General features: G+C 38.4%; 2 protein-coding genes across 2 annotated transcripts; both read right to left on the bottom strand.

Moving 5' to 3' along the window:
• Positions 1-611: 611 nt before the first annotated feature.
• Positions 612-2,617, bottom strand: LOC112202090 (cationic amino acid transporter 8, vacuolar). Its single transcript, XM_040507444.1, has one exon. The coding sequence runs from the start codon at positions 2,456-2,458 to the stop codon at positions 755-757; it is 1,704 nt and encodes a 567-aa protein (XP_040363378.1). The 5' UTR covers positions 2,459-2,617; the 3' UTR covers positions 612-754.
• A 7,681-nt stretch (positions 2,618-10,298) lies between these two features.
• Positions 10,299-10,811, bottom strand: LOC112203426. The gene has a single exon (XM_024344394.1). The coding sequence runs from the start codon at positions 10,809-10,811 to the stop codon at positions 10,299-10,301; it is 513 nt and encodes a 170-aa protein (XP_024200162.1).
• Positions 10,812-12,923: the final 2,112 nt, after the last annotated feature.

The raw sequence follows: 12,923 nt of genomic DNA on the forward strand, positions 1-12,923 counted from the left end.
GAATCTGATTTGGATGAAATGTTGTTTGTCATGCAAGTGGCTATATTCTGTTATACCGATTTGAAGTTATAGTTGAATCTTGCCATTACTACTGACAATGAGTAAAACTATTTATGTAGAGACTACACATGAAAACTGATAAATAAGTAAATTGATAAAACTTTTAAATCATTATAACTTATACACACACACATACTGACGCACATCAAAAGACAACAAAACAAGCTAACAAAAGTACTCCAGAGACTCAATCTTTCCCTTCCTTAATGCAACTAGAAAATTCATCAGAACACCCGGAAAGTATATGCTCTCTTCTGGTTTGGAATTTGGAATAATAGAGCTATTGAAAATCATGAGTAACACAGGTCTATCTATTCAATGGACATTTGCAGAGTCCAAATATGGTATGCAATGCTATACACTGAAGTCTACTCATTCCAAACGATTTTACTGAAAACGATCTATCTATTCAAATGTTATGTAGAACAGAAAGGACTCATGTAATGTCCAAGGAAAATCATTTTGCAACATAAAGTCAATTAGATGGGAAGAAAAACCCAATTTCATATATAACGACTACTTTCTGTACCAATTAATTTTGAGTTGAAAAATGATATTAAAAGAAGCTGAAATTGAAACATTACCTAATGACATATGCTATAGTATTTAACTTATGTTCGCATGGCATCCATTCTTGTTCAATCTACTACAGCAGTACCCATTAACTAGCACTTCCCTTCTCAGTCCTTGATTCTTATTGGTCAATCTGGTGAGCAACATCATATGTCGCATGTACACCAACCAACAAATAGTAGACAACCATTACCGCGGTGCAAATGGCGAACCTCAAGAATGCAAGGTAGCCTAGAGACCCAATGAGGAAAACATTAATACCAATTGACAATGCAGGCAACCATGGAACTAGTGGAACACCCCAAACCTTGGCAAGTCTTTGCTTCGGAAGCAATGCCATCCACAGAGTCCCAAGTAACCAAATTGAAGCGGCCACTACATACCAAATCCACCCTCGCACATTTGAATTCCAAAGCGCTGCAATTCCGATTGAAGAACCAACTATAACAAACAAACTTGTAAGAAACTTGGCCAAGTCGTTTCTTGGCGTCACATCCCTAACATAATAGCGCCTCACCAGCAATGCAATAGCCACGAAAGTAAATATAGCAAGTGTGCTGAAAGAGAAGACACTCGACAGGATATCAAGACTAGAAAACAGTGCTACAACAGCACTAGTTATGGTCACCAAAATAGTAGCATAGATTGGGGTTCCAGTTTTTGGGTGGACCAAAGCGAACCAGGGAGGAATCATATGAGCTCTTGCGATCTGAGTGGTATACCTTCCTTGCCCAAGAGAGCAAACCAGCAAGCTTGTAGTCATTCCCTTGAGAGCACATATACTCACCAAGTACTTGGCCCAGTTCATCCCAACAGCTTGAAAAGCGGCCGAATAGGCAACATCTGCACTAATTTGTGTGTACTTTTGCATCATAACCAAACCCAAAGACATCAAGCAATATATTATAGTGATCAGGCTCATAGAACCGATCAAACCTACTGGTATATCCTTCGAGGGCCGCTTTACTTCCTCGGCCATTGTTGCAACCAGATCAAACCCAGTGTAAGACCAATAAACCAGAGCTGAAGCCTTGAAGACACCCTCTGCGCCATATGGGAAAAAAGGCTCCAAATTTGAAGTTTTGCCATGAGAAAACCCAACTGCTATGATAAACACAATGACAACAGCACTAGCAATAGAAGTAACCCAATTCAAAATAGAAGTCCTACTTGTCCCACTCATTGCTATACCATTAGCAACTAGAATCACCAGAACAGCAATAGGGTCCAAAAGATTGAAACCATCAGGTAAAGATTGTACCGAAAATCGCAGCAAATTGGTGTTAGAACTGATAATGCTGGCGAAGTAAGAAGACCAAGACCGGCCTAGTCCGGCTGCACCAACAACAGCCTCCAAGAGAATGTTCCCTGCCGCAATAAACGCCACGAAATCTCCTAGTTCGATCCGGAGATACGAAAAGGACCCGCCTGCAACCGGAATCTCAACAGCGAACTCGGTGTAACACATCACAGATAGCAATGCGGAGAGGCCGGAGATTGCATAGGACAAGACAATGGCGGGTCCAGCTTGGAGAGTGGCCTCGCCTGTGATGACAAAAATGCCGGAGCCGACGACGGAGCCGAAGCTGAGCCAGACCAAGTCCCACCACGTAAGGCAACGCTTCATTGTGTTTTCGCTTTGCTTGGGGAGTTGGAGGAGCTCGAAGGAGTCGGTGGAGCGGTTGATGAGGCGGTCCTTGAGGCGGGAGGGAGTGTCGAAGAGGGCTTCTTTGTAGGAAGTGAAGTTTTGGAACGTAGGTTCCGGAAAGAAGTCTTGCTTACTCCATCTTCTCCAATAGCTTCTTTGCTCTGTTTCTTGATCCATGGATGTGTGTGGTTTTGGAACTTGGAGCTCGCAGAAGAGAGAAGGGTGGAAGATGTGTATGGAAGTTGGTTTTGTATGGGAGTGACAGAGAGAGACGGAGTGATTTTGGTTGGAGATGACTCAGAGTTTAATATGTGAAGAAAAGCCGATGATTTTCAAGGGTTGTTGGACTCTTGTTATGTTTTCGAATTGGATTTGAGGCCAAGTACATAGCATGCCATGGAATTGGAGCTAGTTTTCGAGCCACATACGTCTTTTTTCGACTAGTTCGAGCTACATACGTTTCTCACTAGATTTTTGAGTGAAGATTTTATTTTATTATTTTCTTTTCAAGGCAGTAATTCCTTTTTTTTTTTAGGAATAATTACCTTCAAATTTGGTAAATACAATTGTTTTTTAGAATTTTGAATTCGCCATTTTCATATGTAACTTTAATAAGATCTAAGAGAATCAACAATGCAAAGGTCAAATTCTTTTCATATGCGAATTATTGACTAATGATGGTGAATTTGAGTCTTATCAACTTTGTTGGGCGTTTCACATCTTATTTAGAACCGGAAAATGATTGAGATACCAATTTTTTGTACAAAATTTAGATATCAAATATTATGGTAGTATGTTGCGTAGAAATTTTTCAGTGCTCCCGTCAAACCATATCAGCACGTTGACATGGTTTGACTTTCCAATCAAAATTTGACACCTCATTCTTTTTTAATATAATTTGCCTAGGACCTAAAAATCACTATCTCAAGCCTAAACTTTCCAATCAAATCATATCAACACGTTTTAGTTTCTATTAATTGCAACTTCAAGCTCTCCGTCAATGGCTCTTCAAGCTATTGCTTCCCCCTTGTTTTTCCTTTCTTTGGAAAAGTGTTTCCATAGCCTCAAGGTTTCATTTTTCCCTCATTTTTTTACATTTATTACTCACATTACATTATTTTATTGCATTAATTACAATTTTTCATCAACTTTTTTATAACTTTCCTTATGTTACCAAACATCGAAATGGAAAGTTTGTGGGAAATTTAATTTCTCATCGCATGGGAAAGACAAAGGAATTAGTTTTCTTTCTGTAAATAGAACGAGGCCTAAGAGCAACTCCAACAGCTTCCCCAAATTTTGGTTTTTCTGTATTTTAGGGAAAAATGAGTCTCTTTTGCTCCAATAGATTCTCTATAACTATCCCCATTTTAGGGATAGTGAGGAAAGAGAAAGTCAAATTCCCTAAATTTACAACAATCTTTAAAATTTTAAGGAAGAATTATGAAGATTTTAGAGATTACTGTAAAATAGAAAATCTGTTGGAGTTGGAAAAGAAAAAAAAAAAAAAAAAAAGGCTAAAGGTTTCACTTTTGCTTCCCTATAATATAGAAATAGAGAAACTGTTGGAATTGCTCTAAGCTCATTTCACATCCATTAAGCTCAGTTAACTAAATGTGAGAATACCAAAAGTCTTGGAGGGCTCCAGGCATTGCACACTATTGTTCCGTAGTTCCGCCTCTGGAAATGGAGCAAAAAAAAAAATGAAAAAGTGTCTAGAACGAACATTTACAACAACAACTGGGTTTCTGAGATACTAGCTGACGCAGTCGGAAAGATCACCTAGGTTTACAAGCAATAAACCTAAACAAAGGTTTTGGAGTCCACCAGAGATAAAAGAGAAAATTCTTAATTTGATTGATAAAAGATAAAAGATAGGTTCTGCAGCCTTTTAAGGTTGCATATATATGAGAAAAGAAATCCTAGGGCGACTAACAATGAAACCCTAAAGCCCATGGGTAAAAATAAAACAAATCCAAAACAAACTAGGAAACTGAAAATTCTGAAGAACAGTAAATTGCAGTTTTGAGGCCCTAAACGACCCCGAAAGCCCGAAAAAGCCCACACATTGTGGTATTGCCACAAGTTTTGTTCCTGGAGCGATTCCCTTCCGAAAAGTTATAGCAATCGTGAATCGGACACTGAACGCCAAAGTTGCAATAGTAACTTGGGTTTTTCTCCTTTTGCAGGATCGAACTGTTCTTCAATTTGGACTGCCATTCATTCTACATCAGTCTCCTCCACCTCCAAAGAACTCAACCCCGAGTTCTCTTCAGGATAAATAACCTCATCTTCACGAAACTCATGCAGATCAGCCACATTAAAGGTGTTAGAAATGCCCATGGAATCAGGAAGTGCAACAACATAGGCATTGTCGTTGATCTTCCTCAGCACCTTAAAAGGACCATATTTTCATAGCTTTAGCTTGTTGTAGGTACTAACAGGAAATCTCTCCTTCCTTAGAAACACCACCACGTTATCACCCTATTGGAACACTTTAACTCTTCAATGCTTGTCAGCTGCAGCTTTATACTTTGCATTAGTTTCTTCCAACTTGGCCCTAACTTCTTCTCTAATAGACTGCACATCCTTAGCCATGCCCTCAGCAGCAACACTAACACTAGGAACTTTAGGAAGCTTCACTAAATCAACCACATGTCGAGGAACAGCAGTATAAACTAATGAGAATGGTGACTTCCCTGTGGCACTATGCACAACACTGTTATAAGCAAACTCCACATGTGGTAAGGCATAATCCCACTGTTTGGGTCTATCTCCACAAACACTCCTGACCATGTTACCCAAAGTTCTATTAGTAACCTCTATTTGCCCATCAGTTTAAGGATGAGATGTGCTGCTACGATTCAAAGCTGTTCCAAACATTCTCCACAATGTACGTAATCCAGAAGTGACTAAGGAACTTCGTGTCTCTATCAGAAGTAATGGACTTGGGCACTCCATGTAAACGAACCACCTCCCTGAAAAACAGTTTAGCAATATTGGACGCATCAGCAGTCTTCTTACAAGCTATAAAGTGCGCCATCTTGGAGAACCTGTCAACTACCACAAACACAGATTCCACACCCCTTTGGGTACAGGGTAATCCCAACACAAAGTCCATAGCAAGATCCTGCCAAATATCTTCAGGAATAGGTAAAGGTAAATAAAGACCAGTATTTTAGGACTGACCCTTAGAAACCTGGCAGGTGTAGCACTTCCTCACAATAACTCCTACATCCTTCTTCAGCTGTGGCCAGAAATACCTCTCCTCAAGGCTAGCAATAGTTTTATCTCAGCCCAAGTGTCCGCTCAATCCCCCTCCATGCAAATCTCTAATCAGTTTCTCCCTTAATGATGAACTAGGAATACATAGTCGATTCCCCTTGAATAAATAACCATCATTCACATAGAAATCTGCAACTGCATGATTGCTACTGCACTTGGCCCAAATCTCCTTAAAATCAACGTCTTCCTCATACAATTCTTTTAAGAGATCAAAACCCACAATCTCCTGAGCTAACGTGACCAGCAAAGAAGCCCTCCTACGTACTCAAAGCATCTGCCACCCTATTAAGAGTACCAGATTTATGCTGAATCACAAAAGGAAATTTCTGCAGAAAACTCACCCACCTTGCATGCATCTTGTTTATAGTTTTCTGAATGTTAAGGTACTTCAAGGCCTGATGATCAGTGAACAATACAAACTCTCTCTGAATAAGGTAGTGCTCCCATTACTTCAATGCCCAGAACACTGCATAAAATTCCTAATCATAAGTACTCCACTTTTGACGAGCTTCACTCAACTTTTCATTAAAAAATGCTACCGGCCTCTTTTCTTGTGACAACACAGCACCTACTCCCACGCCACTAGCATCACATTCAACCTCGAACACCTTGTCAAAATTGGGAAGAGCAAGAACTAGTGCAGTACAAAGTTTCTCCTTAATTAAAGTAAAGCTCTTTTCTTGTTCTTCTCCCTACTGGAACTTGCCTTTCTTCAAACATTCAGTAATAGAAGCAGTAATGGTACTAAAATTTCTTACAAATCTCCTGTAGAAAGTAGCCAAACTATGGAAACTCCGCACCTCATAAACTGTTTTTGGAGCTGGCCATTCTCTTATAGCTCTTATCTTCTCTTCATCAACCTGAATGCCTTCTTCTCCAACCACAAAACCCATAAACAACAGCTTCCTGGTGCAGAAAGTACACTTTTTCAGGTTAATATACAGTTTATTCTCCTGTAAAGCTCCTAGAACCTGCCTCAAATGTATAAGATGTTCTTCTTTGGTCCTGCTATATATCAATATATCATTAAACTACTCCATGACAAAAGAACCAATAAAAGGACGAAGAACCTGGTTCATAAGCCTCATAAAGGTGCTAGGTGCATTAGACAACCCGAATGGCATCACCATCCACTCATATAACCCCTCCTTGCTCTTAAAGGCTATCTTCCACTCATCCCCTGGCTTGATTTGAATATGATGGTAACCACTTCGAAGATCTATCTTGGTAAACACCTTGGAACCTTCCAGCTCATCAAGCATGTCCTCCAAACGAGGAATAGGAAACTTGTACTTCACAGTGATCTTATTTATAGCCCTGCTATCAACACACATCTGTCATTGATTACCCTTCTTAGGAACAAGAAAGACTGGAACTGCACAAGGACGCATACTTTCATGAATAAACCCTTTCTTAAGCAAGTCTTCAATCTGCTCCCTCAAAATCTCGTTCTCTTTAGGACTCATGCTGTAATGGGGCAGATTTGGCAAAAGAGCTCCAGGAACCAAATCAATCTGATGCTGAATGTCCGTCATAGGTGGTAACTCATTGGGCAGCTCATCCGAGATCAACTCCTCAAACTCTCTCAACATATTCTGCACTTCCTTAGGGATCACTATATCTTCCTTTTCTACAGTCAACAACCCTTTAATCACCACTGGACAAATAACTTCAGCTTCTTTAAAGGTTTCCTCCATCTCGAATTCACTGCTAGACAAGATCAGAAAACTCTCTCCTTTCTTTACACCCGATCTCTCAAATTGAGAAACAGGAGCCATGACAATTTTATGACTATTCCACATAAACATCATCACATTATCTCTACCTTTGTAAGTCACATCCACCTCATATTGCCAATGTCACCCAAATAAAATATGACAAGCATCCATATTAATAATATCACACAGAACTTCATCCTTATAATGCTTACCAATGGATACAGGTGCTTTGCAGGACTCAGCAACTTAAACTTGTGGACCTTTCTTGACCCATCCCAGAGAATAAGGCACTTCATGAGGCTGTGTAGGTAACTGCAAATACTCCACCAATTTTCTGGCTACAAAATTTTCGCAGCTCCCATTATCCACAATTAGATTGCACACTTTGTTATTAATGGAACAAAGTGATTTGAAAATATTGTGTCGGTGCCCATCTTCCTTAGGAGTTAATAAGATCCTCTGCAACACAATATTAACCTTCTCAGGAGACTCCTCCACCGCAAACTCAACCCCTTCATATTCATCACCTCTTTTAACTTCTTCTTCATCTTCATCATAATCACCTATAAGGCGGTTTGTCTCCTCTCAGGACACACATTAGACCTATGTTCAGGCTTGTTGCATCTATAGCAGAGTTCTGTTGTAGGCCTCGCATAAGGATTATTAGGCTTCTGACTTGGGACCCTATTTTGAACACCACTGGAACTGCTAGAACCGCTAGTCCCTTTAAAAGGAGGATTGAAAACCCTAGGAGCACTCTCTGTATTTTGCTGTATGGCTTTTTCCTTGCTAGCTGAGGAGTTCACCAACTCTGTGATCCTCTGATAGGTATACCTCTGGAAGGAAGAAGCTCGTGAAGGCTTCTCTAATAATTCTGCTTTCAATGCTAGGCTTGAAGCTTCTGTCACAGTCCACACAGTTTGCAACCCAATTTTCTCCTGAATGGTTTTGTTCAGCCCACTAATATAGCGAGCCACCTTCTGACCTTCAGATTCTCCTAGTTCATTGCGCTCTGAATAGCGTAAAAACTCAGCAGTGTATTAAGCCACTGTCCTCATACCTTGGACACATTCAATATACAACCTGTACAGAATCTGCTCATAATCATCCGGCAAGAATCTCTCCATCATAAGCTTTTTCATTCTTCGCCATGTTTTAACCCCCTGCTTTCTCTACTTCTTCTGAGTATTCTGCAACTTATCCCACCAAACTGCAGCAGTGCTCTTTAATCGCCAGGCAACATGCTTAACCTGCTTGTTTTCAGGCACCTCCATAATCTCAAAGAATCTGTCTACCTGAAGCTGCCAATCCAGATAATCTTCCACACCCAAGTTGCCCGAAATGAAAGAGATCTCAGCCTTGACTTTGTAATCCTGATCAGCTTGTCCTTGTTGTTCAGGTTGCACAATTTCTTCTTCAGAACCAGATTCTGAATTATTATCAACAACTTCACCACGTGGAGTTCTAACTCGCTGGCCGCCTTCCTCACTTCTATTTCGATTATTGTTGTTGTTGTTGTTGTTGTTGTTATTCCTCTCTCCCAACATTCCACAAATTTCTCTAATCTGAGTATTCACGGAGTTGAAGGCAGCGGTAAACATTACTATGAGAGCTTCAATATCTGCTTTTGTAACTTCACCCATTGCTACTAAGGTAAATAAGAGAGACAGGGAAGACCTGCTCTGATACCACCTGACGCAGTCGGAAAGATCACCTAGGTTTACAAGCAATAAACCTAAACAAAGGTTCTGGAGTCCACCAGAGATAAAAGAGAAAATTCTCAATTTCATTGATAAAAGATAAAATATAGGTTCTACAGCCGTTTAAGGTTGTATATATATGAGAAAAGAAACCCTAGGGTGACTAACAATGAAACCCTAAAGCCCACAGGTAAAAATAAAACCCAAAACAAACTAGGAAAACGAAAATTCTGAAAAACAGTAAATTGTAGTTTTAAGGCCCTAAATAAGCCCGAAAGCCCGAAAAAGCCCACACATTGTGGTATTGCCACAAGTTTTGTTCCTGGAGCGATTCCCTTTCTGAAAAGCTATAGCAATCGCGAATCGGACACCGAATGCCAAAGTTGCAATAGTAACTTGGGTTTTCCTCCTTTTGCACGATCGAACTGTTCTTCAATTTGGACTGCCATTCGTTGTACATCACTAGCTAAAATAATTGTTCATGAGGCTGTTGCATAGTATAATTTGCTACAAAAGTAAACATGTGAATAATAATATCCCGTAAAGAAATATCTAGTTGTATATTCGACTTCTGATCTCATCTTGCCATGTATGTACAGTGCACCCAAAGTATATTTGATCAATTGCACTCTAGGGTTCGAATTGCAAGAGGGATATTGTGCTGAAGGCAGTGAATAAACATACAACCTTGTTTCAAATTTAAATTCAAGGCTGTTGGTGATTGATTTTGGGAATTGTGACCCAATGTTAACTGGGGAAAGTGAAACAAAAAAAGAAAAAGAAAAAAAGGATCAAGCTATCAACCAACTGAACTAATACCCAAATATGAATTTCCATTATCTTCTGGCTATATTTCCTCCAAAATCAAGAACATTAACCGTTAGAGTATCTCCAACAAATATTAAAATAAGAAGTTGTTGGAGTTGCCTGCAAGAGGCATCTAAAATTTTTTCTATTCGATTTGTAGATCCTTGTCTTAAGTTCTTTGGATGTAAAAATTTGTCATATACTCCTTACAATGTCTAATTTTATAATTTTAGGAGGTTTCGTCATATACTTCTTACAAATAATTTATTGCTTCTTCAATCTTAAGCATATACAAATAGGTACAGTAAAAGACCATTTGACAACATATAGACAAACTAGGCAAAGGAAAAAAGCTATTGATTGGCCTCGTAGCTTATTAGGCTTGAAATAGTAATTTTTAGGTCCGAGGCAAATTACAAAATATGTCTGTCTTTACAAAATTTGTAAAGTTAAAACTCTCAACTTTTTTTTTTTTTGAGTTGAAGGAGGTTATCAATAAAAAAAACTTTAGAGTACAAATTTCTCTTCATTTATTACATCTTGTATAAAGAAAGGAGCATGAGACCAATAGAAGTCTAGATCATGTGCAGAAGCATGAGCTGCTAGAAGATGGGCTACCTTATTGGCTTCCCTCCTAGCATGAACCAAACGAGAATTTGGAATAGAACCCAAATCTTCACTGATATCGTCATACAGCCTACCAAGAGCTGAAATGTTTTGTGTCCTAGTTTGACACAATTGTTGCTTCAAAGTCAAACAGTATGTTTCAAAAATAACAAGATGTAGAGAATGATTGATAACAAAACCAATTGCCTCTCTACAAGTCACCAACTCTGCATGTTCTGCTGAAACAATATGATAGATAATTTTCCCAGCAGCATCCATATATGTACCAGTATCATCTCGCACAACGAAGCCCACTGCTGCCCTGCTAGTACCGCTATCAAATGCACCATCAAAGTTAATCTTCATCCACCCTTGTGGATGAGCTCTCCACTTAAGGACCCTTCGCTTAGCCATCACTTTCTGAAGCTTAGAATTAGAATCGTGAAAAATGAAGTTGCTTAGCCTTGTAGATGACATTAGAGCAACATCACTTGATGAAGTGAGCTTATTGTCCCAAACCCTCACATTCCTTTCTTTCCAGATACTCTCAACTTTAAAATGATAGGAAGTTGTCTTTAACCATTAGGATGCATATACGATCTTGATATTTTACTACATTTAATAATACTATTTATATTATACTCTAACTAAAAATTAGACATACTTTTGACTCAAAAAAAATCCTGTATGAAATGATCACCTCTTTCAGCTTACCTCAAATCTGGACGTGAAGTTATTCTCTTTTGTCAAAACCACAAATGGCAACTACCCAATTTCTAAGGGGGGTGTATTCATTTAAGAATCTATAAGATTTTTTCGTATTTTGAAAGTCTATGGGTATTCAATTGAGATTTTAAATAATCCTTTAAAATCTTGATGTATTCAATTAAGATTTAGAATTATTCATTCAAATCTGCAGATATTCAAAAGTATAAGGATTTTAAAGTATTTCATAAATGCTGGATTTTGAAGGATTTTATAGTACTTTTTATACATATCAAAACTCAAAAACAATCCAACCACTTCCCAAGAGATTTTGATGGATTCTTTCTCACTAAAAAAATGAAGAAGCTATTTACCAAAAAAAAAGTAGCTCTTAATAGATGACACTCATCTATTTTGTCTTAGACCTATCTTCCCACTATCCTCCTCTACCTTTGCCTCTGTTTTCATCTAATAATTTTATTTTTATTTTTAATCCTTCTAGCTAATGAAGCTCATTTTCAATGGTATTGTTAAGATGATACATACACACATATTTCTTTTGTAAATTAAATATGAAATAAATTATGTCATTAGTTTATTACTTTATTTTTTGTGTAACATTTTGGCTGATTAGTTTTCTCTTATTATTCATATATCATTACACACTAACACACAACATAAAGAATGATACATTACCATACACACACACACACACACACATACACACACTTTTTTGTCATTGATATAGAATTATAGTTGGATCCATACATCCATTGCTTTTAAAGAAGAAAAAAAAATTAATCTACCAAAAATATCATAAGGACTTGTAAAATCAAAACAAATACCAGTAAATCAATCCATTAGAATCAATTAGAGTCCATATAGAATTTAAACAATCCGTGGATTAAGTAAATCCATGAATTATAAAAACTCAAACAAAATCATTTAAAATCTGAATTGAATACACCCCTCTAAGTCTACCACATTGGGAACTCACAATTTCTTCCTCTACAATGTGGTTCTAACCTTCTGTCTCCTGTTCCCACATTATATGCTCTAGTCATACCCATCTTTGACATGCTTACCCAAAGCGAACCACTCCTGTAACAAGGGAGGTCAAGTGTGTTTCCCTCTACTCAAAATACATGCCATTCTGGTCAACCAATACGATGGACATACCTTTGAACCGCATCGGAAACCTAAACCAACCATAAGGACTCACTCCCTTAGATCCCAACTATACAGATGCAACTCAAACTAGGCTCAAACTTCCTAGACAATCAAGCCTCTCACTAACGTCAGAAACTTTACCAGCCTATATAACATGGAAATTGCCAAGACGTGGCCTCTGCACTGTCCTATGCACCCCATCAATCGAAGTACCAAACCCGTGGTCGAATTCCTCCAAGTCCAGAGAGAGAGAGATGCACAAGAAACCACCGAGAACAAGACAAGATTTCAATTCTAAAAAGGACCTTCCGTCACACTCATTGACGTTGAATTGAAAAGGCCTCAAGTCACCCAAACGAAGTAGAAGATTCCCCATTATTATTATTCTTTTCAAACAATTACCACACAAAACGTTTCGTTCCCGGTCCGGTTCGACCGTACCAAATTACTGTATCTCTGTATCGAACTAAATTTACTTAATATCTCGATAGTCAAAAATTCTAGTATAAACCAAAGTTCACATGCATCATGAGTTAATTCTCAGTACTGTTTATGAACAGTATTGAGAATTAACTCATGGTGCATGTGGATCTTCGTCCACCCAAGACTTTTCGCTCTGTAGCTTGATGTATCGTAAAACTTTATTCCAAC

Source organism: Rosa chinensis, chromosome 5 (genome assembly GCF_002994745.2).
Source record: "Rosa chinensis cultivar Old Blush chromosome 5, RchiOBHm-V2, whole genome shotgun sequence".
NCBI lineage: Eukaryota > Viridiplantae > Streptophyta > Magnoliopsida > Rosales > Rosaceae > Rosa > Rosa chinensis.

Excerpts from the sequence above, each read along its gene's own strand:
- LOC112202090 (XM_040507444.1), bottom strand. The coding sequence starts at position 2,458 with ATGGATCAAGAAACAGAGCAAAGAAGCTATTGGAGAAGATGGAGTAAG.
- LOC112203426 (XM_024344394.1), bottom strand. The coding sequence starts at position 10,811 with ATGGCTAAGCGAAGGGTCCTTAAGTGGAGAGCTCATCCACAAGGGTGG.